The sequence below is a fragment of the Epinephelus moara genome, chromosome 9 (assembly GCF_006386435.1).
Source record: "Epinephelus moara isolate mb chromosome 9, YSFRI_EMoa_1.0, whole genome shotgun sequence".
Classification (NCBI taxonomy): domain Eukaryota; kingdom Metazoa; phylum Chordata; class Actinopteri; order Perciformes; family Serranidae; genus Epinephelus; species Epinephelus moara.
The window spans coordinates 19,017,287-19,043,317 of NC_065514.1; the positions used below are offsets into that span (position 1 = coordinate 19,017,287).

The following is a 26,031-nucleotide window of genomic DNA, read 5'->3' on the forward strand; positions in this document are numbered from 1 at the left end:
ATCAAAGTGCAACAATGTGGGTGGGTGTGAGGTCTGCAAAGGCATGCATGACTGCAAATGGCTTCAGTCGTGTTTCTAAGCAACATTCACATCCACTGCTCTTCCCTTTCTTCTCTCATGCCGCCTACGACTGGCTATTTCAGTGAGGACAAGCATTCCACTCCAAAAGCATCCATCTCAAACAGTGAACAACTCTTACTGTAACGATACGGGTTTTGACTGGAAAACACCCAGTAAAGGTGAGACAGCCACTATCCGTTTTAGACACTAAGGAGGAACTACTGTGACCTTGCTCCCCAATGCTGGACTCAACATTTGCGAGAACAATGGACACTATTGTACTCCCCCACATAGCTGACTGAATTTGCAATAATTTACAAATATTAGGCATGTAAAATTGCAGGCTGTTAAAGATTTAAATCAGACCCTCGGGTTAAATTGTTGTTTTTCCCCATTTTCTGTTTACATATATTTGTATCTGTGCTCCTTTTACAGACGTTTAACTCAACAGAGATCTTGCTCTCCACAAATCCATGCGCTAGTCATGCCATGTAGTGTACTGTGTCTATAATTGAGTAAAAGCAGGGATGTACTCCACCTAATTCCTCCTCTGTAGGACAGTCTGTCTCTCACCAGAACATGCCATTTAACCAGAGCTCACCCTCCTGCCCTGCCACACACTCCTAATCTCATGGAAACTCTACATAAACTATGTATCTCATTTGGTAGGCATTCTTTTCTCCAGTCGCCAACTTCTGACAACTACTTCTGACACTCCCTCCATCCCCTAAAACTTATCCTATTCATCCAGCAACCCTCCAGCTTTTTCCTGTCTGGCGTTTGGCTGTGTCATTACGGTCACCGTGACAACAGATGAGTCAGACGCTGTGGAGACGCCTCACTTCCTGTGAATGTATCTCAGACTGTGACCGAATGAATGACTGAACCAACACGTAGAAATTACTCCCTAAAGACTGATTCATAGTCAGCGGGATCAAATCCTTATCTGGAGCAGTGCAGAGTATCTGTGGATGTTTGTGGTGTTTGTAGGATTATTCAAAAAAAACTTGCATCACATTCACAGACCCCTCTCACAGTGACTCAACATGTCTGTTTAATAGTCTGCGTCGTATCGCTAACTCCATAAATCATGGTTTCTCAAGCTCATGACCCTGTTTTTAGGTCCTTAGAGTCTCATGACACCTACAATTACAGCTGACAAGTTGTCATGTGAAATTGAGCATGGCATACTTTTTCTGTTTATAAGAGCCTGGAGGAAGCTCTAAATGGATTACCCAGACATGATTAAAATCTATTTAGTTATTTTTCTAGTCTTATTTATTTTTTCTGAAATAGCAAAATATCAACAAGCAGCGGGCTGCTAGGGACCCCAGGACTGAGAAACTCCACCATTAATCATCCGCAACTGCTCAAGCCATGCATACACAGACGCTGACTCAGCCATGCAGACATACACATGTGCACACATGGTTGTATGTACACAAGCTTCACACAGCCATGAACACATGCTACAGTACTTACATCGGTTTTCCTAAACTTCGCTTTGAGGCTCTTCATGTTCAGTCTGGTCCATGCAGTCACTCACTCAATCACTCAGTCAAGGCTGTGAAGGAAAAAAGGCGCAGATGTTTAAACTCAGCCTCGGTGATGTTTGCCTCCATTTCAAATGTGATTTAGTGTTTCTATAAGACAAACTTCCTGATTGGTGACACTTTATCCACCCAGGTTGCAGTCAGTATGAGACTGTGCTGTGCAGAAGCAGCGATTTATGGTAAGAACAATCCACAGCCTTAATTAATCTTCCTTATAAAGACTAAAATACGCCGTTTATGAAAGCCTCACCAGCAGCACGACTTCTAGTACTACAGTAGACGACAAAAACAATGCGTAATGATGATAATGAGTTTGATCACAGCACTCTGTACTCCAGCTGTAACAAACCCAAAGCACTTGTACATTCAACGAATCCTCTCAAATCAATGGGTACTTTGAGGAACGGACTTTACCACATGCAATTCTAATTTAAACCTGTTGCTGGAAATAGTATCTAGCTTTGTATTGTTTCCTGTAAGGATGTTTTAAATCACCGCAGAGCCCTTGGGGGATGTCTGGTGACGGCATTTTTGTGCCTTAACCACCTCTGGCGATTTCCAGTTTTTCATGCCTGAAATGACCGTCAGTGATTTACTCCCAAAGTATCACCGGGAGCATTCCAGTGAAATTAGTCTGACTTCATTATCATTATACCCAGGTTCCCCTGTGTCTGCTTGTGTTTCAACACAGAGAACCACGTAAGCTATTTGAGCCTCTTTGCAATGAAGGGATAATATTTAAAATGTAAGCGCTCATAAGGATTTGAAGACACAACGCACAAGTTAGAAGGAGTCATTTTAAGTTTAAAGAGTCTTTACGTGGGTGGATACTGATGTATTAGAGGTGTACTGTAGGTGGGTGCATCAAGGACAGCCATGTCTGGGCTCTTCTGGCAGCATGTAAGCCAACAAGATTAACATACATTTGCCTGACACATTCATTTGGCAGTTTTTCTGTAAGATATCAGCAGCCCATGAATGGCAACAATTAATAAGTGGTAGTGGATTGTGAACACAGAGTTATCGAAGCTAATTTAAAAAAAAAATGAGCAGAGCAATCGAGCACAGCTGTGGTCTCACTTTGGGCAGCAAACTTAACCACTGAGCCCATTGTCAAAGTTTCTATAGGAGCACGGATTAAATCACCTGCTACCAACAATCAGTTCAGACCACATTTTATAAAGTAGCTATCTGGGTATTTGCAAACTGCCCCTTAAACAGTGGAAGTTATGAATGAATACATGCACAAACAAGGTCCTAAATGGATATCTAAAAATGTGAGCACACATAAAGTAATTTTAAGTTCAAAGGCTCTTTAGGTGGGTGGATACTGATGTATTAGAGGGGTGTGCTGTAGGTGGGTGCATCAAGGAAAGCCATGTCTGGGCTCCTCTGGCAGCTTTCAAGCCAACCAAATTAACATTCATTTGCCTAAATCCATAAGGCAATTTTTCTGTAATATATCCAGTGGTAATGGATTGTGAACACCTCTAAAGGTATTGGACGCCAATTTTAAAGTGAGCAATCAAACACAGCTGTGGTCCCACTGTTGGGCAGCAAACTTAACTACTGAACCCATTGTCAAAGTTTCTATTGTAGCACGAATTGATGCCAACAAGCAGTTGAGTTCACATTTTAGAAAGTAGCTACCTGAGTATTTGGACACTGCCCCTCAAACAATGGAAGTTGAACACGGCTGCAGCTCGTTTAGCACAAAGTAGGCTATCAAACGCGCGCGCCGTGCATCATAATACACAAACAGTCAGCCTGGACTCTTTGTAACAGGAGCTGAACGCGTTTAACTCAACACTGACGCTTACAAATACCTAGTTGTGAGGCTTTTGTGACAATAACCACCCATTATTTCCGCCGACAACAGCTAACATGATATGAATTTACCGGACGCACTTACCCGGTTCTGTGCTGGAGTCGCAGGAGAGGGCTGGACACATAAAAGAAACTGACACACAACCGCTTTTTAAGCCAAAAACGGACGAGCTACGGAGCCGGTGAGGAAACAGCGAGCCGTGGTTGAGCTAAGTCGAGCAGGAGGATGCATAAAGGAGGGGGGAAACAGTGCGCCCCGACACACTGGCCCGCATACATTAAAAGTTGTTCACGGACTCTTTGCCTGTGTGTCTCTCTGCTCGGGACTCTCTACTCAACGGCTGTTGCCCGGTTTAGGAAAGTGACGTCACTCCCCCTGTGCTCTCGTGACCGCGGCGAGCGAGCCCTCTTCTGTTCTCTATTGTGCCCCATTCATGTTCTGGTTAGAGGGGTGTTTTCCACAAAACCACACTCACACAGCCACAGCAGGATAAATTATAATATAATAAACACAGTATATATGTTCAGGATTTTTGACTGGACCCCCTGAACTCCCATGATCCCCCAAAAACGACCAACTGCCATGTTTTCATACAACAAACTTATGTGTAAATGGAGCTGCACTATAACTACACAATGTATTTTCTATTAAGACTAATTATGTGTATTTGCTTAAACAGGTATCCCAGCATATTATGCACCTCCAAAACAAGTACTTACAAGAGACAAGCTTTAATAAGTGTAATCAAAAGTAATGCAACAGGGGTCAGGATATTTTAACTTCCACTCCCAATGATTCAACCTCCAAAAATCTGCATCATACATTTCCCATAATGCATCTCAGACTTCATAAAGACTCAATACAGCTGTTTTCAGAGGCTGCAGTAGCCCACTCATAATGTGTAAACCAGCTTGTCTTGTGTGAAATCAGTGTTTATCATCTCCATGAGAGATTGAGACACTCTGCCAGTCAAACAAGTCATGTTGATGATACGGGCCTGTGTCGCAACACCTCTGCAATAAAACTTTTTAAAGCAGGTAAGAACGTGTCTGAGGTGTAAGCTTGTCATGTTGATGCTATTTGGTAAGATGAGATAATGCAACTTGAGCTACCTGGCTTTGTTTGTGTGTCTGTCATAATAAACCAAAACTATTAATGTAAATGTTCCAATGTTATGATTTACAGCCAGTGTCTGTTCCAGTACATACCATTACCATACACTCTGTGGTGCTTTACTCACATTGTCTTGGCATATCTGGACATATTTTCTGAATGAATATGAGCAGTGTCTTTGAAATTATGCAATTGTGAAATCTAAACAATAAGAGAAAAAAATGGGATCATGTGACAAAGAGACAGAGATGCATGCTCATAGCTTACTCTGCTTAGCCAAGGTGTGGCTCCTTTTATATGAAATCTTGACTCAACACCTATTATGACTCCAGTTTATATGGCCAACAAAGAATGTAGGCAGTGGCATGAAGTCTCAGTAAATGTCAAGACAGTGACACCTAGTGGAGAAACTACTTACTACATTGTTGTTCTGTATTATGAATAGTGTATTTAAGAGTACATAGTTGGTAAGTGTCTTTATAAAAGTAGCTGAAATGTGGCCTGTTCCCACGTGTGAGAAAATATCTGACCCATATCAGCAACTTGACTTTTCACCCATGATAATACAAGTGACAGAACAAAACATAAAATTCTAGGTGAGTGGTTTCTATGTTATTAGGAACCCTTAGTAAAACTGATGGGTCTGCATTTTCTTCTAGATCCTGATCCTGTCTGCACCCTTCAGGTAAGGATACATTTAACACTGGAATTACCTGTATGATACAGTGGGTAACAAGAAATTAGTTTTACTACTACTATTATTAATACTATTTGATATTTATTTTGAACGTGTAAAAAAAAAAGACATGCACATACAAAAAGCAGACAGACAGAAAGAAAGTAGTATTTGCAAATAATGAAAAGCAGAGGGGCATAAGCTCCCTTAATATAGGCCTACCTGAGCTCTGCTAAAACTTTTTAAAAATCCGGGCTTAAAAAATATTGTTTATTGTGGCTTTGTCTTTAATCTGCATCTATGTATTTGCTTCCATTTGCCGTTTTTATGGTGTTTTATGTTTGGCTTTCGTTGTCTTTTTTTATTCGTCTTTTGATGCAATTTGAACATTTCTTAATGTATTATATCTTGTGTATTTCTATGCCCCTGTAATGCACTTGGAATTGTCTTGTTGTGTGTTCACTTTAGTGCATCAAGAACCAAATTTAGACATTACACACTTAATGTATACAGCCAAAAAAAGTATATATAACAAGATATTATGCATACATATATATATATATATAAATGTATATATATAACACAATTAAGTTGACTTACTTGTAAAATTTGATTTTTACATACAATAATGTAAGTAGTTTGTACAAAGACTTGCCCTGCCTGACCTACATAATTATCTAATGCAAAGAAATGTAAAACAAAAAATGATAAAGGTATATATAACATGATATATATATATATATATATATATATACATGCGTCTAAATGTAAAACTTGCCTTGCCATGTGTTCACTTTAGTGCATCAAGAAATGTGTGTGTGTGTGTGTGTGTGTGTGTGTGTGTGTGTGTGTGTGTGTGTGTGTGCGCGTGAACAATGGTTCACACAACACTGTCCTATCAAATAAAGGCAAAAAAGGCCTCAAAAATATCTTTAAAAAAGACTTAAGTTTAATAAATGACGTTATTGTCATGAGATTAAACCCAAAGAGTGTTTATCTACAAGACAGATATTTTCCCTACATTTGGCCTTCAACAACCATCCAGTGTGTATAAACGTAATTTGTTTGTATGCCATCCAATAAATACTAGAGCACTATCACATTTCCGCATTAAAAATCACAACTTCCACAAAATGTGCTTTTCTAAATTTAAAATCCTTGAAATATATCCGTCACGGCTCCGTGCTCCAGGAAGCCGACGGCTGTCGAAGAAAGCGGAAGTGGTAATAGGGAAGTATTTCGCTCCGGATGTTTGCCTGTGACTGACCGAGAAAGATCCTGGCCGATGAAAACACAAACACCCCTCACACAGGGAGGCTAATGTCAGTTATAGCTGCTGCCGTTAGTTAAATAGCAAACTGCTGTGTCACCATGCTACTGAAATCATGCTGCATTTACAGCACCGGAGTTTTGTCTATACTACTGTTGATCTGCGGCATTGCTCTGGTCTTATCCTCCGTGTTTCCACATTTTCTACAGTCCATGGTTGAAAAGGTAAACATCTTTTTCAGGCTAACGTTTTATAACAGGCGTTAACGTCAGGTAGGTAGTCGTTATCACGTTGTAAGCTAACGGTAGACACTGTGGGTACAGTTAATGTCAGTTAGCTTCATGTCTTTAATTTGACTGAACAGCAAATACAGTGTGTTATGGAAAGCCGTTGACATTTGTAGATACACACTCCCATAGGTATCAGAGACGTAACAGCATTTATCCTAGTCAATTTAAGATTTCCACAATTCCACAACATTTTTTATTTTATTTTACCAGAAATAGTGTTTTAAGATGTATAAAACTTCGATTATATAGTCCAAACTAATTTAAGATAATATTTACATTATGATTTTAATGTACCATATAGAAATAAAACATTTCAGATATCCATAATTACATTTTGAACATCCAGAAATGTATTTTTACTAGTAAAAATGTCATTACAGGTACAAATAATTGGCAACATGTCGAGTAAATATGCAATTTAAGATATCTACAATTAAAGTAATGACTAAGATGAAATGCTTTTGTGGATATCTGTTGAAATTACATAATGGATATCTAGATCATTTTAGATTTCTGATATGAAAATTAAGATATTTGTAGATATTTGATTTGCAAGTCCTTCCTGTAAAAATTCTATTGTAGATAAATGCAGTTGTGCGTATGTGAAAATGAAAGTGGCATCAATTTTCTCCAGGGAGAATGACGGTGTTGATATCTGAAATGATAATCATGGACAGGAAGAACGTCATAGCTGGTATCTGAAATGTTCTTGTTGACTAGGAAGAATTGAATTACAGATATCTGGAATAGGCTTTATATCCAGGCTAGTTATTACATGTTTGAAGGCCTGCCATAATCTGCTGTGTTTCAGCGTCTGCTGAGTTTCATGACGATTATGTTTGCTGGGCTGCTTTAGTTCTTTAGCTGACTTACTAAGTTAAACATGTTACCAAAGATGGAATGTGATTTTCAGTTTGACTTTAAAAATGAAATATCTGAGACATTTTTTATGTCAGCAGCATTATCATACACTTGTTTTGTATAGCTTACATGTGAAAATCATTGTCACCTGGTTATGTTATTGTAATCTATTCTGCTTTGTGATACCCTCACCTCATTGGCTTACTTTAACATGCAATAAGTGGCATATTGTGACATATCTTACAGCAGATTTATGCAGCAGCAGCAGCAGCAGCAGCGTTTGTCATATGATGTGAGGACAGCTTAGTCAGCAGCAAAGAATTCGTCTGAAGTCACGTATTTTTCCTCAGCTGCACAGGATAAGTAACCCACTGCCCTTTGTCCCCATAGGAAGTGGTGTTGAAGAATGGCACGGAGGCATTCGAGGCCTGGGCGGATCCACCGGCCCCGATCTACATGCAGTTTTACTTCTTTAACCTGACCAACCCAGAGGAGGTGCTGGGGGGGGATAGGCCTGCTGTGGTGGAGATCGGACCGTATACGTACAGGTGAGAAAGGAAGAGGACAAAGACTTTAGTTTTATTTCTTCATTCATCTTCTAACCGCTTCATCCTCTTGAGGGTCGCGGGGGGGCTGGAGCCTATCCCAGCTGACATCGGGCGAGAGGCAGGGTACACCCTGGACAGGTCGCCAGACTATCGCAGGGCTGACACATAGAGACAAACAACCATTCACACTCACATTCACACCTACGGACAATTTAGAGTTATCAATTAACCTAGTCCCCAACCTGCATGTCTTTGGACTGTGGGAGGAAGCCGGAGTGCCCGGAGAGAACCCACGCTGACACGGGGAGAACATGCAAACTCCGCACAGAAGGGCTCCCACACCCGGGATCGAACCGGCAACCCTCTTGCTGTGAGGCGACAGTGCTAACCACCACACCACCGTGCCGCCCCTAGTTTTATTTCTCTATTTTATAAAACAGAAGTGCAAATGTTACAGTAAAAAAAAAGGCCACACGGATCTAAAGCAAGGGGACGGAGAAGCCATTGCAATAGGGATTGAATAGAAATAAACTGATGAAGCTAAATTGTCAAGTCAGTAAAAAGCAATCAACACTGATTACAGCTCATGCAGTGGAAACAAAGGAAGGTGCTAATTAGCTGATGATTAGATCAGCAGAAGCACAAAGGGGAAATAAAGACCCAGTGATATGTGGACAACATATAATACATGTCTTTTGCAATGGTAGTGATGGCTTGCAGAGACAGAAGCAGAGATCTTACTGTAGTGCAGTCCTGTCTCTGGTGAGCTTGAGGCTGCTTGTTTGTCTCTCAGCAAGGACAGACACAGTAGCTTTGCACAGCTGCCTGTTTGTTTAGCTGAGATATTTTTATTTTCCTTCTTTCTTGTCTGCCAAAAACATTTTACTGTGCCAAAAGGCGGTTCCTTACTTTGATGGTACAACAGCGGTTTTATTTGCCCGTCCATTATCTGACACAACCCTCTGACCCATTCACTTCTATACTTTCATTTATTGTTCAGATCTTTCTGTAAAGATGTTCAGCTAAATCTCTGATTGAGGGACCCGAGAAAAGGCAGTTATTACTCACTTCCTGACGGAAATGATCACATCAACGTGCCTCAAGTTCTGAGATGATAATTTATTCAGAGCAGTTTAGATTCACTTTCTGTGGAGACGAGTTTCATTTTTCTGGGAAGTCAGTAAGTGCCTCACAGTAGCTTTTCACCGTTGCCCAACAACTGCAAACATGCCTTTTGTTTTTTTGACAGTCACATGGAATTGAGTCAGGAAAGGAAATGACTTTAAAGGAAACCTCCTCTTCCCACATGATGGTATAATTAAAGCTGTGGTAGGCAGTTTTATTTTGGTATCATTAGGCAAATATCCCACAATAACCTTTCAGCATAATGTAGTGCAGGTAGACAGAGAGAAAGCTCGACTTCTGCACCCTCTCTCGGGCTCTGTTTTCATTCTTTAGAAGATCTAGCCTGTGATAGAGGGTTGCCTGTTCTACAGATGTGGATGCACATGTAGGTTCCTTTTAGATGGTGAAAGCCTAATTCAATGGCAGAGAGTCCTGCAGAGAAAGATGCTATCTAGCATTTGCAACAACTGCCTCCTCTGCAAAGCAACCCAAAACAGAAAAACAGGCTTATTGAAAAAGTCTCAAAGAGAGCCTGACAATAAAGAAAATGAAACACATGTCTATAATGGTGAAGCATTTTAGAGATGGAGAGAAAATGCTGCTAATAGTAAAGCCTTAACTTAACTGGAGCTATAGGCTTACAGCTGCAGCTTGGTTTTTATGTAGCTAACTAGAGCCTGGAATCAGTGTATCATCTGAAACAGGATTTATACTTCTGTGTCTATTCGACACCATATATGTAATGTAATTACATGTTGCTGCGACGCAGACCTCCTGTCTGTTGTTGTAAGCTGAAACCATTTCCCTCAGTGGAAACAAAGCTTTTATTTACTTTAACTTCACTGATAAGAAACAATTAATTGTGAAGACAATAAAGCCTCCACAAAATAGCATTTTAAGTCTTGTGTGTAATTTATCCTGGCTTCATATGAGCAGAGGAAATCTCCGCTCGCTAAGCTACTTTATACAATGTAAAATGCCATAGGCTTGTGCTATTAACATTAGCATGTTGTATTAGTTTGGAAAAAGTGTTTAGTATAAGACAGTTGTTTTGTCAGTGAACCTTGTGAGTTGTAATGGAGCCGAATTTTGTAACGTTACCTTTGTTAAATGTTGCTGTTGTCCCTGGCTTCATATGAGTAGAGGAAAAGTCTGCTAGCCGCTAGCCTAATTTATACAATGTAAAATGCTATAGACTTGTGCTAATAACATTAGCATGTTGTATTTGTGGGGAAATTGTGTCCAGATAAAGACAAGCGCTTTGTCTGTGAATGCTGTGAGTTATAGTGATGCTGATTAGGGTATTTGTAATTGAAATTGTTGCTATTAAGCCATGTTTAATGTGTGTTTAATGTGTGTTCTAGGTATGTTTTGAATCAACTACATTTTACAGCACTTTACAGAAACCCCGCCACTGACTAGTGTTTTGGAGGTGTAACTGCAGAGTGACACAGACACACCTCAGCACAAGTAAAAATGCTCACAACGGCGTAGGCCACGTGCATAGGATACAATGTAGGCTCTGCATAGAGCTGATGCACAAGTATAAATCCCGCTTAAAAGTGCTTTACAGGCACGAACCTTCAGTCAGCAACTGTGGCAACTGGCATTAAGGCAGCGTAGACTCCAGCCGCTGACTGACGGTCCGTCTCTGGTGCTGCTGCCCACTCCCCTCCCAGCGAAGCAGTCTTGCCTTTTCTTGAAAACTACCTACCCCATCTTTAAACCAAATATATGACTTTATATGAATACACATCTTTATAATTGTTTAAGAATACCCTTTTCTCTGCAGTCTGAGATGCAGGTATTATATTTGGCTGCAACACCTTAACAAAGAGCTACCAACATTTGACTTCTGTCAACCTTAACCCAGTTGTTATATTTCCTCCACAGAGAGTACCGGCCCATGGAACAAGTGGACTTCCAGGATAATGGCACTAAAGTCGCAGCTGTCAACACAAAGACCTACATATTCCAGCGTAACATGTCCCGAGGTCCAGAGAGTGACCTCATCAGGACGGTCAACATCCCTGCAATGGTGAGCCATAGAAACCCATGACCTACAAGTGTTGCATTACATCAATGAGTTGCAGTCGTTTTATTTTTAGATCTATTTATTTTGCTGGGCAGCAACATACAAATGAGGAAATTGTGTTTGGTAATATTTTATGAGTTTTCAGTATTTCCTAATATTTTTGTGTGTGGTGAATAGCTATTTGAGCTCTCATAAAGGATATTTTAAAATGTTATTAAAGTAAATGATTCATTCTGTTAAGTTTTTTATGGAACTTGTGCAATTGAGTGCTTTACACAACATTTTGTCTTCCCGTCTTTCTCCTGGTAGACGGTGATGGAGCAGTTCAAGGACTCGACTATTATGGCCAATCTGATCTCCGCCTATATGAGGTCCAGTGGTGAAGGCCTGTTCATCACGCGCACAGTGGGAGAGCTGCTGTGGGGTTATGAAGACGCCCTGCTCAAAGCCCTCAGTGTTATGAAACCTGACCTGGATGATGTTTTCGGGCTCTTCTACAAGGTCTCCAAGCATATGAATACATTATTGTACACTTTGTACAGACTTGAGTGTGTTCAGTCATAAAAAGCTACAAGATAATAACACAGAAAAGTTCATTGAACATATAACTTTCTTTTTACAGAGCAATGCTTCCAATGATGGTGAATATGTCTTCTTCACCGGCCAACAAAACTACAAAGACTTTGCCAGAGTGGATACATGGAAGGGTGAAAGGTAACTGTCACTCACCTCTAGGAAAAAAGGGCAATGAATGAATGAATGAGAATTATCTTTTGCTGTCTGAATCCAATCAGTGAGAATCATTGATATGTGCAGTTTGAATGGATGAGAGGTAAAAAGGGATTATATCAGGCAGATAGATGATTAAAGCTTGTTTCACCCCGTTTGATAACATTATGGGATCACAAAGCGAGTTTCCTGATGAGTTTCCCTGCCATTACAGTTAATGTGTGTCTGTAATCATGTCAGAAAGCCACACCAATGTTAATCCTTTTTGTTGCACTTGAAGAGTTTCTTTCATCTTTGTCTTGTAAAAACCTACGGCAGTTGTTTCGGACTCTTTTGTTGTGTCAGTCAGTAGGGTATAATATTGGCCTTCCATACTGGATTTGCTAGCTAGCTGGCATTGTAGTTGTAGTTTCACGTTTTGGAAAATACAGTAATATGCTTTTTTGCGGAGAGTTGGATGAAGATTGATGTCACTCTCATACTGTCCGTTAGCACAAAGACCGAAATGTCAAACTGTTCCTGAAACACACAAAGGACTGCTGTTCTGGAAAAGGAGCAGCAGCTTTAGCCAAGCTTTTTCTGACCTGACCTGATCTGATCTGCTGCGAGCCCACACTTTTTAAAATGCCTAATGTTTTATCAGGCAGTCTTGATCAGCCTGATCAGATACAGTATCACAGCTTGGTTCGGTAACCTTTCTGTGCAGTTAAACTGTTTTTATTGATTCACACTGCATGGGTTACAATTGGTGTCAAAGAGCACATTTCCATGCAGACTATTTTTGAACAGGCTACAGTGAGTCAAGCCAATGAGGTCATCAATGACTCCTCTCATGTTCTGCATACAGAATAGGAGCTGCTGCCCTCTGGCCGGAGATTTAGAGTGCCTTGTTGCGGACTGAACAGATTTAAGAATCCATTCATTCCTATGTCTGTAAAGCTTTGAAATAATGGCAGATAAAGCCAGAACTGGCGTTGGATTATGATGATTTGCATTTTTGTAGAGGTATTTATAGCGTATGACGTATGATTTATTTATTTATCTTCTTGTGTTTCTTATTTCTACATTGGGTATAATGTTGATTTGTCTATGTACTATGTTATATGTTGTATTCCCATGGCTGCAGTATGAGTGTAGTGCCCAAGACAAATTTCCCACTCTGTGTGGGACAATAAAGTAAATCTTGATCTTGATTTTAATCTGACAAATTGGTTAGAAGTCCTTCAATTAAGCTGAAAAAGAAAACTGATAAGATGGTTGGGTGCTTGTCATTCTAAACACCCAGAAACTTGACATGACAAACTGTTAAAACACAAAAATCGTCTTAATATATTTTCTATGTGTGTATGTGTGCAGCACGCTGAATTGGTGGACGTCTGATGAATGCAATATGATCAATGGAACCAACGGAGCATCTTTCCATCCAGTCGTCACCAAGAATGAGACGCTCTACATGTTCTCGTCTGACCTGTGCAGGTGAGTCGACTGCAAAGTGTTTTACAAGGTTCCTACGCAATATGGAAAAGTATGGGATTGATTTTTAGTAACTTCCAGGTCTGGATAACTATGGAAAAACAAAAAAAGAGTACAGAAAAAAATTGGTCCCAGACTACTGCCCCTATTCTGTTTTCTGTTTTGCCCCTATCAGCAGGGTGTTTTTCAGAGTGCAGGCCAGAGCGAGTTTAATGTTGTCAAAAGCAAGACAAGAAGTATAGCGAGCAACTGAAGGCACAGTCCTGTGTAGAGCTGCTTCTATGCCTGAAAGTCAGCGCAACTTTGTCCAAAGTGCCTTCTAACAGAACCAAATCTGTACATCTGCAACCAAATTAGTTTAAAAGACAATGCAGCAATATCTTAAATTTCATATGTACATACATTCACAAATGAAAAAATATTAAGCTTGTATGAACATTTATGAGTTATGCAGTGATGTAGTTATCAGAAGTGTTAACGGACTAACTACTCTGTGTAAGGAAACCTTTATGACTGTATTCATAGTCGTTTCCATGGACACAGTGACTAAACAAGGCTGCGAACCAATCAGAGGCAGAGTAGGCCCTGATTACACAGAAGGCATTTTAGCAGCTGGAGGCATTTTTTTGTCATTGTTTTGAATGAGAATGAAGCTTTTTGCTTGCAGTTTTTACATCGCGAGGTGCCTTGTGTTTCTGTTCTCTAGACACCTGGCATTTTTGCCGGAGCGCTCTGAACTCCCACAGTTGCCCCACATCATATTTTTTCCCATCGTCCAATGGGATGATTTGAGAAGCAGGCTTTAGGTGTTGGTCACAACAACAAGTTTACAGTTGGTTAACAATGGAGGAGAAGCAGATGTTGAGGGCTGGTTACTTTATAGTTGAATTATGTGTAAGTGTGTGTTGTGGGGTGCATGTGTATGTTACAGGGGTAGTTAGAGCTATTTGTTTTGCGATCTGGAGAGGTTGTTTCTGGTTTTCCAGTTCAGTAAAATTGGCTTTTTAGCGATTGTTAGGGCGACCAGACCAGTACGGCTTCTTCATGTTTCAGTGGTGAGTCATCCTTTCTCTTTTTCTTTTCTTGTCTGCCTGGCTTGAGTAGGCAAGTGAAACAGCTCTGCCCTCAGTCATCCTAAGAATGTCTCCCTAAGCCTTTCCCTGGGCGTTATTTGTGTCTGATATGGGATTATGGATGCTAATTTAGCCTGCCTGGCCAGTGTTGGCCTCTTGAATGAGGTTACAATTAGATTACTACCTATTTAGCGCTGCTTAAAACAACTAATATCAGCCCACTTTGGCTGTTCTTACATTAGAACTGAGAGTGCAGCATATACAGGTCAGCTAACTGCTGACTGGGCTGTGAAAAGACAGCCACGGTTTATGAGGCAGTAACATGTCAACGACCGACACAACCTTTAAAACACTTTTGGTAAAACCTGCTTGTGCAGTGCAGGTTTTCAGTAAATCAGCTTATCACAAAGCTCATATGAAAGCTCATGCACTCACAGCTTTACAGAAATTATTTGTGCCTGCAAAGATTAACCAGCTTTTGTCTCTGTTTCAAAGGTCTCTGTACGCTCTGTATGAGGAGGATGTGCAAGTGAAGGGGATCCCTGGGTATCGCTTCAGTCCCCCTAGCCAGGTGTTTGCCAATCAGACTGTGAACCCAGCCAACGCAGGCTTCTGTGTCCCTGCTGGAAACTGCCTGGGCTCTGGCGTGCTGAATGTCAGCCTATGTAAACAAGGTAGGAGGTGCACTAAGCAGATGATCTGTATGGAAAACCAGAAGATTGTTTGTGTCACATCTAGAAAGCTGTTCCATCATGAACTGTTCTTTTCCTGAATCTGCTCAGCTGAATATCTCATGGTGTCATTCTAACTGAATCCTTTGTGTGTTTAGGAGCTCCCATCATAATGTCTTCACCACACTTCTACCAGGCAGATGAGAAATTTGTTCAGGATATATTTGGCATGAAGCCCAAGAAGGAGCAGCACCAGACTGCAATTGATATTAATCCGGTAGGAACTTGAACTCTATTTCTTAAAGATCCTCTCCAGACAGGATTTAAGACAGTCTGATAACCAGTTCACTCAGTCAATTTCCCCCTTGCTGAGAGGTTATTGCGCACAAGGAAGCGTGCACCTGCTCATGGATGAGAGGCTCGTGCTCATGACAGCACAAGATGTAAACATTAATGGCGTCCTCCTTGGCTGAGCTATAATGTTAAGCCCAGTTCAGACCAAAGAAGCAAACAACTTTGCAAGTAGTTGTTCTGCAACATTCCAAAAACCTGCCGCTTCACATCAGTGTAACTAAATGAGACGGTGTATCATCTCTATGCAACATCTCTCTGTACTTCTGTCCTGATTTGCACCATTTGAGGCTTATTGTGTGGTTGAGTAGCTTTTGTAACTTCTTAAAATATGAATGAGGATAGTGGTAATGACATACTGGCTACAGTTGCATTTGTAGTAGTGATGAAACGTCGAAAAACAGAATTAAAACGAGCATCAGATGGCTGTATTCATAATATATATGTCACAATAATAACCGGCACACCGTGAGGACGGAAACAGAGGGCTCAGTGAAGACAGAACATTTTGACTTGACTAGCGGACTTCACGACAAGCCGACTGACTGTACAAACAGGTGACATGTGTTACGTCCTAAAACCAGCAGAGTTGCAGGTGACAGCATCAGCTGGTTTGACTCAAGCTCAGACAGCAAGTTCACACTGCTGCAACTTTTCTCTGCAACGTTCTAAAACAGTTTCATCTCATCATGAATCATTGGTCTGAACTGAGCTTCAGATAGCTTAGTGATGCTAGGTGAGCTAGCAGTAGATGCCCGCTTCCTTCTGCGCAGTGATTTGTTTGGTGGGTGTAGTTTGGTAGAAAGAAAATAGTCCCGACATGAAACTGCTCACAACAAGGCCCGTGGGTTATCTTTAGTAAGCAGGTCATGATTTCTGGAAAGAGACATTGCTGTTGAGTTATGCAAATGTATTTTTTTTTTGCATTTTGAGCACCACAAGCTGAGTGCCATCTAGTTCCGATATCTCTAGCACTTGGCAACTCAGACCGAACAATCTAGATTAATAAATAACACTACAGGTGAGAGGAAAATAATATGTATTTTTGATTTTGAGGTGAACTGTCCCTTTAATATGACTCATTTTTCCATGTAAAAAATTTGCAGTATAGAAATCTGATATAAAAAGTGCACAAAGACAGTGACATTCATGTTTACCACTAGATGGTGAACTTTCTTAGCTTTGTAACAGCCTGTAATTAACCACAAAGCACAGCTTGGTTTTTTTTTTTAAAACATTAGTTAAAGATTAAAGCAGAGGTGCATGGGACAGAGCTGTCACCAAAGATAAGCTCTATCTGCTCTTATCATGTGTAATACTGTCATAACTTGGTTGAGTAAATGTGGTAAATCCGTCATAAAGGGAAGCAAAGTGACAAAAACACACCCAGGAGCAACACAATGTGTTGCAGGACAGCTGTTTATCCTGATACTTAGAATTAGTCAGATTTTAATTCTGTGAATATGTGGAAGTGAGGTCACCTGCCTGTCCTGCCTGTCACAATGGAGTAAATTTGAGGAAGAAATAAAGAGCTGTGTTCTGTGATGCATCACGTACTGTACCTTAGTGCAAGATATTGTATCAGTGGTGATATTTAGCACCTAATTACTTAAAAAAAAATATTGAAATCCATAAGAGATATTGCTAACAGTATTTGACAGATGCAATCAAAGATGCAGACAAGGAAATATATCCTGTAAATGATGCTGTAATGTAATAGTCCACATATCAGAGGATGTTTTCTGACAGTCATAAAAATAGGAGCTAATAAATTGCTCATTATGATTAACCCTTATTACAAAATGTATAACTTTATATTTCCTTTTCCTGGTTATGACACTAATTGGACCACTGCAAGTAAGCAGACACACTGTAAAGAATCAAGCAGTTGAGATGAATAAGTATTGGTGTAATTATAAGTCTTTCTAAAGATTATCTGTCTTGGGCAGCCACGCAGTGTTTATTTTGCATTATTGTGTTATTCAACTTTTTTTTTGTGTGTTGCCGTTTATTTGTAGATAACTACATTGATATAATTGCTGTGTATTATCTCAGTGTTTCTAAAATGGGGTACATGTGCCCCTAGGGCAGGGGTCGGCAAGCTTTACTATGAAAAGAGCCTTTATTGGGCCAAAAACAGAAAAGAAAATCTGTCTGGAGCCGCAAAACATATTTGAATAAAGCTAACAGCCTATTAAGTCTGAATTAGCCCATCAATATTCTAAATAGGTCTAAATGAGCATTCATTAATATGATTTACTTAAACATGGCTCCTCTGCAGTGGGCTGTTTATGAGTTCTTTAACTTTGCAGTGTTGGTGGTGAAAGCAAATTAATCTGTCCACACACACTATTAAATCCTCTATTTCCTCCAAAACTTTTCCTTTTTTAGATTTTAGGTTAGGATTTTAGATTTAGAATCCATAGCTAGCCTTGCTAGAGAGAGTCCATGCCACCACTACTGAAGTTCAACAATATTTAGAGGAAAAGGCACCAGGTCGTCGACGTACAGTATAATGCACATTGTGGTTGATGAAACGCTTAAACATTTTTTAATTGGATGTATTGGCTACACATTTTTACAGTTGTAGAATGCAATAATCAGTTTAGGTCTACAACATTAATAAATTAACATCTGAATATTAAAAAAAATAACTGTACTTCATTTCTATTTAACCCTCCGGTCCCCCTTAAAAAAAATCACACCTGTCCCCTTCGGGACGTTTTTCGTCATTGTTGAAAAACAACCATAAAAATATTAAATATTAATATTTTTTTCCACTTTTTTTTGCTTAAATCTTTTAACCAACTCCTACTCAGGTTATACATATCAAAAATTCATTCATTTTGAGGATTTTTAACCCTTTATATGCCATTTTCTTTACATAAAGTCACTGTTACTTTTATGAAAAAAACATGAATTCTATATTATTTTCTATATACTAAATGCTGGATGGATTTTTTTTTTTAAATTATCACAGTCTCGGATATGTGAATGAATAGTGACAACACCAATTTTGATGCATTATTATTTTTTGTGCAGTTTCAATTTGAAATAAAAGCCGACACCTGTCCCCTTCGGGACGTTTTTCGTCCTTGCTGAAAAATAACCATAAAGATATTATAAATTAATATTTTTTTCTACTTTTTTTTGCTTAAATCATTTAACCAACTCCTGCCCACGTTATACATACCAAATATTCATTCATTTTGAGGATTTTTTGTGAAGTTTCAATTTGAAATAAAAGCCGACACCTGTACAGTAACTGAACAGTAACCTAACCTTGCAGCAACCTGCAGCTCATAATTTGCAATTTTTTGCTCCAGAATTACACACATGCACATGCACACACACACACACACACACAATATTTTTTTAGTAGTTATATAGCCACAGCCCCCAGACATCCATATCAACACTAACCTAGCATTTATTTTAATTTTTTTTGCAGCAATGGCTTCTAAACCTGAATAATGGAAAAAATAGGATAAAAATACAGGCAATTTTACTGCTTATTATTTAGTGTGTGTTCGCTCTGCTGGGGAAGCAGGAGAAAATGTATGATTCAGCTGGATTTTAGTAAAAACTTCAATTTTGATCCCCTAACTCTGGGATGCATGACTAATATCATCAAATTCATGTTTCTAAGTTGCCATGAGGATGTGATGAAGAAATATGGTATTTATGGTTTTACATTTAGCTATATTTTCACATAGGGATTTGACATTGTGTATTTTAAGTCCATGTACACACACACACACAAACTAATATTGCAATATTTTGATACAGACCACACTGTCACATCCTTATGAGCACAGCAAGACCATTTTTTGATCTACTCTGCATTTGCCCTCCCTGTTAGGGGCTTATAGTGTCTCAAGTGGCCAAACCAGGAATTGCATTGAAAAGACAGCAGGGCCCCAAAATGGAAAATGGCTTCATCTGGTATTTTTTTTTTTTTTTTTTTTTTTTTTTTTTACAATTCTTGGGTCTCTCTAACCAACCTGACTACCAGAGATAGAAAAAAATCACGTTTTTTATGTAAATTGAAGGGGAATCAAAAATGTCGTTTTAATGGGTTTCAATGGGGACGGTTGTCGGCCAGAGCCACAGGTGTTTAAAACGTTAATTTAACAAATATCACTCATGCATAATTCCTGGAGTAATTATATCACTAAACTGTGTGCAACTTCAAAAAGGCACAGTTCAATGCAACTACAATGCCGTCCAAGAATTTAGTGATGGATTCTAAACATTTGAAATGTAGCTTTTAAAAGTTTTTCAGTAGCAAGGTTGTTCAGTAAATCTGACACTGATGGTGTAGCGCTGTATTGTACATCTTTTTATAGGCTATTATCTATTATATATTTTTCCTACCTGAAATATTCTGCACTGGTCATGGGGTAGTCTCGAAGGGGGTACATGATTGAAAATGTCATTTGATTGTGATGAAATATCTCAGGAAAAAGTTAATGTAAATAATATGTGGACAAGAACACGTAGCCTATTGAAATTTAGTCATTTATCTAACTGTGGCACACACACTTTCATTTCACACCAAATCCTTAATGCTTCATTAACACCAATGTGTAAGGTGGTGGCGTCATAAGATGAAAGCAGTCTTTGAACCCAGTAAACAAGCTACTGTTTCGGCTGTTTATCCTCCTCCTTACACTATGCCACTGCATGAGATTACTGAGAGTGGTCAAAGTCCTGTGACTTCTGTCATAAATACTGGGTTGCGGTGCCCTGTCATGGGTAGAGCAAACGCCCCCTGCTGCCAGCTTCAGGGAGAGTTTTCATTTGGGCCACTTACAGTAAAGATGTATGTGTGATTCTGTTTTACAGCTCACAGGAATCATCCTGCAGGCAGCAAAGCGGTTGCAGGTCAACGTGTATGTCGAGAAAATTCCCACCTTCAGGTAATCAGTTCATTGCCTCCATTAGTCTCTTATTACTGCCCGGCCTACGTGTTGTCATAAATCCAGCTGTCACCATGTTGGCTTTAATGAAGCTGTAATAGATGTAAGCCTAGGAAGGGCTGCCAGGAAGATATCTGTAAAGCAATTATGCCACCATCATCATTAGGAGTGGACTTTTGGACACTTGTTGTGCATCTGCCTGGCACCCGCAGGAACAAACAATCTTGATATAAGTCTAGACAGATGTACATGTTGTCAAACAGTATGTACATGGACGAAATGTACTCTATATGTGAACAGTATATTTTTTTTCTTTAGTCAAACAGGAAACGTGAGGACTGTGGTCTTTCCTGTGGTTTATCTCAATGAGGTACAAACACACGCATGCACACACACTGTTTCCTCATTTAGTCATGAGACATGAGATGGCAAACAAAACAATGTGTGTTTACTTGAACAGATAATCTAGCTCTGGCAATTTCTTTTTTTTTTTGCTGTACTGAACCTCTAATGTCACCCTCTCACCATCTCCTCAGAGCGTTGTCATTGACGACGCCTCGGCCACGAAGCTGCACATGATCATGGTTGAGCAGAACGTGGTGGTGAACATTCCCTTCATGCTGATTGGTCTAGGCATCATTCTGGGAGGAATCTTCATGTTCCTGATGTGTCGACAGAAGGTCCCTGAGGTGAGTGTATGAGATGAACATAAATACGTCTGCGTGATTATTAAAGTTGCAACCATGGCAACAGAATGAGAGCAGAACAGACATTAAACTGTTTTCTGTGGTCATTTGACTGGTTCATAAGAAAATCGAGATTAGTCGTTGCAGTGACAGCACAAGTTTGGAAAACTCATGAAAAGAATTTGATTACTTACCAATAAAGAAATTTAAAGCAATCAAATCCAGCAATCCTCAGTTCCTCTCTGGCAGTAAGCAACAGAGAGAGACGCCTCTCCAGGCTTTGTACGACTCCACTGCTTGTTTGGTTGTTACTGCAAACCCTCAGAGAGTCCTTGATTTGCTGCAAGCCAGTTTATATGGAAGTTTAATGGAAGTTACCCTGCTAAAACCTTGACAGTTCTTTGCAGTGGCAATGGTTTACATAAAAATGGCTGCCACTCTGACCGTCCTGCTATGTTAATCTGAGTGGGGGTAAATTAAACATCTAAGATGCTTTGCTACAAGCAGGACCTGCAGGAGCTACACAAGATATGGTGATGCAAGTTTCTTCTGCGGTGATATTCTTTGGTGTGTGGAGCATCCACATTACTGGAAACCTTTCTGCATCATCAGCAGGTATCTCAGGGTCACAGGCGTTTCGCCCCTTAAGCCTAGTTTATGCTCGATGCAGTCGCGAGTGTGCGAGGTTCGCGCGCCACAAATGATGTAATCGCGCACCTGGCGACAGCCACGCGCACTGGCGCTTCGCAAGGTCACACACCACCAGGATTAGCTAGAAGACTAGCTGAAGTGCATCTCTTCATCTACGGGTGGACAGACCATTTTCTTCTGCAATGCTTTTATCTGGTCAAAAGCCATAAACATAACAATTTCTCCTCCTCTGCAATCCATACTTTTCGTGCCGCCATCATTGCTGTTTGCATTGTTTTCCACTTGCTTCTTTTTCTGCTGTTTTTTGCCTGCTTCTACTTCTTCCTATAGTATTTTCTCTCTACCGCCCCCTGTCTTTGCAGCGAATACTGCAATGGAGAATGCGCCAAGTATAAATGCCTTCGCGCTCTGTTGAGGTGGGCGCACAATCTGCGAACGGAGCCAGGCGTAGCCTGTACGCCTCACCTGAGTGGGGCAGCAAAGACCAATTAGCCTTACCTGCAGAAAGGTTCTAACTGTGGGCTCTCATCAGCTACAACCATCTTGAGCTGGTCTTGGCTGCCAAGGCTGTGTCCCTGGTGGCTCTCTTCAGATGTTTGGGCTCCAGGCTGACCAACTGGAGGAAATAGTGCACTGATGTTGCTGGGAACCCACAGTGGCTGACTTCGATGAGAGCTTTATCAATCAAATCCTTTTTACTTGGCTTTCTTGAGTGAAGAAGTGGCTAGCCTGTCCTCCCAGGGCACAGTAAGTTTGACTACTACGTGGTTTTTGTGCTCCTGGATAATAGAGGCATGTCTGGCTGGAGGGAGGTCACTGCCATGTCCTGCGGGAAGACAAGTTTTCACTTTAGATCCACTTGTATTGCCCAGTCGACAGCACGCTGCAAAATGGGAGGCTGGTTCTTGGCCATTGCTCTTGCCGTAGGATTCTTATTGCCTTCACTTAGGAAAGTGACAGCTTTGGATGGTGATGCTGGGTTGTTGTTTGCTTTGACCCTCTGCTGATCCACCCATTTGGGGATTTCTGTAAGGACCTTACCGTGCCTCCACCTGTATGTCTGTTCTACCCTTTTTCTGTTTCTATGGTTGCAACTGAAGATTATTTTCATTATCAATTGAAACAGTTGGTTCTGTTTTTATTTAATCAGTTTGTGGTTTAGCCTGTGGAATATTAAAATTAATTGTTTTGTCTGATATAACAGTCCAAAACCCAAAAATATTCAAAGTAAAATCACATCAAACATTTACATTACTACTGTAATGATTAACTGATTTTCAGAATCGTTATCAATTGATTATTAATATTCTGTCAAAACATTGGAATATTCAGAGATAATTTTACAGTGGCAAATTAATAAAGCCAATGTTAAATATGTAATATTGTACATTCAATTTGTTAGATATTTTTGTACATACTACATCAATTAATAGGCATGTTTTTCAACAATAACCTAATGTAATGTTTTTGTGTCTGGTTTTCTTTTTCAGAGCACTACAGCTGAACGACAGCCCCTGCTCTCATCATAGCACCGAATAGTATGTTGAAAGAAGGAGGACTGCCCATCTGCAGTATAATTTCACATTTCATGGGTTCAATGGATCTGCAGTTTTTACCATTAACCCCCAAGTTAATAGTTTCCATTAATAACCAGAATCCCACCTTTTAATCAGCTTTTATTTTAAATCTAATGGCTTTAGGATCAAAGGTGAAGAGTTTGTTACAGGGCTGGGGCTGTCGTCTTCCTCACATGTCAGTTTTAATGATGCTGAAAGACATATTTTTTTTAATTAAATCTGAAATCTTGAATATTTTTCTTTTTTACTTTCTTAATATGGGATTTTGAATTGAAACTACGTGAATTAAGTAAATTGAATCTCCCACCAAATATGACTTGAGAAGGTCAGCTCTGAAGTAATCAGACCTCCAGGAATTGAAGTGAAAATGTATCGTGCCATTATTTGAGCATAGCCCATGTTTTTGTGTGAAAAAGCTGCTTTTCTGAGTGTTTGAGTGTATGAATGTGTGTGTGTGTATGTGTGTGTCCATAACACTGTCAGTGTGTGTTTTTGTTTTTTTTTAAATGGCCCAGTCATCAGTTTTCAGCATGGTCTGGTGAGATTGTTGAGGTATTAGTAAGAAGAACATTTATAAAGCTGTTTTAATGCAAGAAAAAAGTCAATATTTCACATTTTTGTATCGTTTCCAAGCATAAGCCAAGTAAATAACCAAGTCAAGCTGTGTGAAACGACTGCTGGCATGATTATTCTTTATGTCATAAATCTATAGTGAGCTCATCTTCCTTTTAAAACCATGTACTCTGTTGTAACCTCCAGTGGAAATTCAGTAATCCACATTATATGCAAACAGTATAATGTGGATTTACATCCAAATAGTATTACTTCAACAGTCGCAGAATAAAGGGAAGGGTTTTGCCTGGTGCGTGGTACGATGTCTTGTCCCATGATGGTGTGAAGCAATGTGCAATATTTTCTTTCCCCCTGATCCCAATTTGTCACCATGAATGTGCGATTTTGAATTATTGCACTGATATTCAGCAGAAATCAGTGTGTGGATGGCTTCATGCTGGTGACACTACTGATAGATGTTTTGTCAGATAGAAAATTGTTTTTTTTTTCCTTTTAACCACTAGGAATTGTTCATGATTTTTATGGTTACAAATCCCACTTTTAAACAGCTTTTAATGAGTTTATTGTATCTTTATTTAAAGGTATACTATGCAGGGTTTTCCCAGAAAAAAAAGCAATGTATAGACTCATGTAAAAGTAATCCCTTTCAATCATCACTTGTGACCCCACGAGAAGTGTGTGGCAATGTGTTTATCTGCTTTTTTTGCTGTGTGCGGGACATTTCTGGGCAAAGAGTGCCGGTGAGGGGGAGACTGCGTGGTATACCTTTAAACTGTGCGGTTAAAAATTAAATATAAGTGATTTTCTTTGCAGCACTACACAGAATCTGCACTGCAATGTGTACTTGTTTTGTCTTTTTAATAACCACTGCTTCACACACATTACTGACACTGTCTCGGTCATTGTTTCATATGTAACAGACATTATTGTTTACACTACTACACCTGCATAGTAAAATTCATATGTAATTTCTGTTTACGTACTCTCAATAGGTCACGTGTAACCGTTTGCGCATTGTCTTGTCATCTGCTACGGCTTCAATAAACCTGGTGTGCTTCTCATTCTCTGAAGACGTGTTTATGTTTCCTGCTTCACACATTGCAAAATGATTGATTGATGAAGTGTTGACAAGTTTGTATAAAGGTCACCGGTAAAGCATTAATGGCCTTGTGACGAACTTCAGGGGTTGGTGTGACTAATTTATAATTTGCAGATGTTGAAAGCCGGTGTTGAAACTTTGCTAATTATAGCTGCACTTGACACACACACACACACACGAGGCATTATGTCTTTGGGTTTTCCACCCCCCATTTTGTAAATGCGATATCTCAGGAACGCCTTGAAGGAATTTTTCTAATTTGGCACAAACGTCCACTTGGACTCATACGCTAGTTATGATAAAAGTTCACATAAATGTCTATTAGGGATAAAATAACGACATTTTATATCCAAAAGGTCAAAGGTCAGCTTCACTGTGACATCATGATGATCTGCAGAAACACCTCTGACAATTTCCCAACATCATAACTGGGGAACAAAAGGGGAAACATTTGGTCAGATGTTGAAGTGGTGACACTAATTTTCGGTGTCTGCACTTAATATACATATTCAATACCTTTTATTAAATTCCATCAAAGTCTTCACTACATGTAGCCTGTTATATGAGTCTGGACAGACATGGATGTAGACTGCAGCTTGACTGGTTGGCAGAGGCATACAGCTGCCGGGTGGTAATTCTAGTTTCATTTTCCTCCCACAATACATTTTGACTGCCGACTATTTGGTATGTGATGTATGGTAGGTGTGTTATGCTAGTAGTGGCTAATGTAGCCTCAAGCTGAAGAAGATGATATACTTTATTTATCCCTGAGGTGAAATTCAATTCTTTTCACTCTGTTGTCATATACACACAGGCACAAAATACACACACATGCACAAACAGGACCTATACATGCATTAAATGGAG

The 26,031-nt window shown here is 39.8% G+C and overlaps 2 protein-coding genes across 3 annotated transcripts in view; one reads left to right on the forward strand and one right to left on the reverse strand.

The window, feature by feature from the left end:
* rai14 (retinoic acid induced 14) overlaps positions 1 to 3,773 on the reverse strand; it is a 50,826-nt gene extending 47,053 nt beyond the window's left edge. For both annotated transcript variants that reach the window (XM_050052986.1, XM_050052985.1), the window contains exons 1-2: positions 3,526 to 3,773; positions 1,543 to 1,624 (exon numbers count right to left, since the gene is read on the reverse strand). In XM_050052986.1, coding sequence (XP_049908943.1) covers positions 1,543 to 1,578 — 36 coding nt within the window. In that variant the 5' untranslated portion in view covers positions 1,579 to 1,624; positions 3,526 to 3,773. The remainder of the gene's footprint in view (positions 1 to 1,542; positions 1,625 to 3,525) is intronic.
* A 2,706-nt stretch (positions 3,774 to 6,479) lies between these two features.
* On the forward strand, positions 6,480 to 25,135 carry scarb2c (scavenger receptor class B, member 2c). The gene is made up of 12 exons (XM_050053004.1): positions 6,480 to 6,724; positions 8,042 to 8,199; positions 11,218 to 11,362; positions 11,669 to 11,860; positions 11,982 to 12,073; positions 13,445 to 13,564; positions 15,130 to 15,308; positions 15,464 to 15,582; positions 20,505 to 20,578; positions 20,897 to 20,948; positions 21,115 to 21,267; positions 23,406 to 25,135. Exons 1-12 carry the CDS (start codon positions 6,602 to 6,604, stop codon positions 23,442 to 23,444), a joined length of 1,446 nt encoding a protein of 481 aa, XP_049908961.1. The 5' UTR covers positions 6,480 to 6,601; the 3' UTR covers positions 23,445 to 25,135.
* Positions 25,136 to 26,031: the final 896 nt, after the last annotated feature.